The sequence below is a fragment of the Haplochromis burtoni genome, unplaced genomic scaffold (genome assembly GCF_018398535.1).
Source record: "Haplochromis burtoni strain Fernald_Lab_line unplaced genomic scaffold, NCSU_Asbu1 Contig_1635, whole genome shotgun sequence".
Taxonomy (NCBI): Eukaryota; Metazoa; Chordata; class Actinopteri; order Cichliformes; family Cichlidae; genus Haplochromis; species Haplochromis burtoni.
In genome coordinates, this window is record NW_024583996.1 from 8431 (window position 1) to 9863 (window position 1433).

The 1433-nt window shown below is 45.4% G+C and overlaps 1 protein-coding gene across 1 annotated transcript; it reads left to right on the forward strand.

The window, feature by feature from the left end:
* Window positions 1-704: 704 nt before the first annotated feature.
* LOC102293488 (butyrophilin-like protein 8) lies at window positions 705-1433 on the forward strand (the record flags this gene model as incomplete). Its single annotated transcript, XM_005952470.2, is given in 2 exon segments — window positions 705-1031; window positions 1344-1433. Coding segments are annotated over 2 exon segments (303 nt in total).

The following is a 1433-nucleotide window of genomic DNA, read 5'->3' on the forward strand; positions in this document are numbered from 1 at the left end:
CAGGACTGCACTCTGCTCTCAATCTTAAACATGTGTAGTGTTCACTGCGAAAGCAATTAGAAACAAATCAGTACATAAATAATGACGGTGAGTTATATAAAGGCCAAGTGAGGCACCAGGACTCTAATCAGATAGATTTAAAAACAACTCTATAACAATATCATTTCTATTCGTCCGGATTATTCATTGTTTAGAGTGAAAGACGTAATCACACTTCCACGTATGTACAACAGGCCTTTTCAGCCATGTTTGTGCTGCATTTCTGCTGATGTCCAAATCCTTATAAAGTTAAAATCAACCCTGTTTATAGAACAGTTCAGTGCGTTTGTGTGAAGCGATAAAGCTTGTAGCAAACCTGGTGTTGGACAGACCTCTTTAATCAGTGTGTTTGTGACTTCAATGCATTTTAGTGAGACTGACATGTAGATGAACTGCAAACATGGCTTCTTAGTAACAGTGTAACTGCGTGTCACTGATCACACGTCTTCAGGCCCTCGTCTTCAAATGACTGACTTGATCAATCCAACAGAGCAGCTGGGACCAGCATCGAGATGAAGCTGGTGACTTAGTGATGCTGCTGCTGATGTGATGCTTCTGTGGCTTCCTGATGAACACGTGTTTCAAATGCTGCATAAATTAAAATTAATTGACAAACATGAATGCCGTGTCTTCGTACAGCTCATGTTGTGCTGTTCTCCTCTCAGAGTGCCAGGTGGAGGTGGTGGAGGGGGCGGAGTCTGTCCTGCTGCCCTTCAAAACCACAGAAAACCTGCCCGGGGACAGCGATGTGGAGTGGAAACGCCATGAACCCGAATACATGAAGGTCTGTGTGTATGAGAACGGCTCTGACCGGCCCGACAAACAGGACGACCATTACAGAGGTCGCACTGAGATGAACACTGACCTGCTGACCACCGGAGACCTCGGTCTGACCCTGAGACAGCCCACAGTGAAGGATTCTGGGAGATACGCCTGTGAGGTCAACAGCAAGGAGGCCTGGAGATACAAGAGGGTGTGGCTCACAGTCAAAGGTGAGTTGTAATCGCTGTGAATGTGTCTAACGTCCTATCTTTACATCAGTTCTGTCTGTTTGTAGTTTAGTTAACTTTAAAAAAGCATTTCAAGTCATAAGAAAGGGCATCGAGAGAGCTTTATGCCCCACGACCTCACAATGATGCTACCTAGTTTCACTAAGCCAGACACACACAGCTTATAGAAGCCAAAGATTTCAGTGCACCGTTTTAGTCTGCAATGCTTCAGGGTCAAAGGTCAGCATGTAGCAATGAAAACATCAAAGTTTAGCTCCGAGTGTTTGTTTGTGACTTCTTGCGTTTCCTCTGCAGGGACAGATCAGGTCCAGGATCCAGCCGAGGACAACAAGGCTTTTGAAATGACTCCTCTGATGGACCAGCTTAGTCTGACTGGGCTCTGAT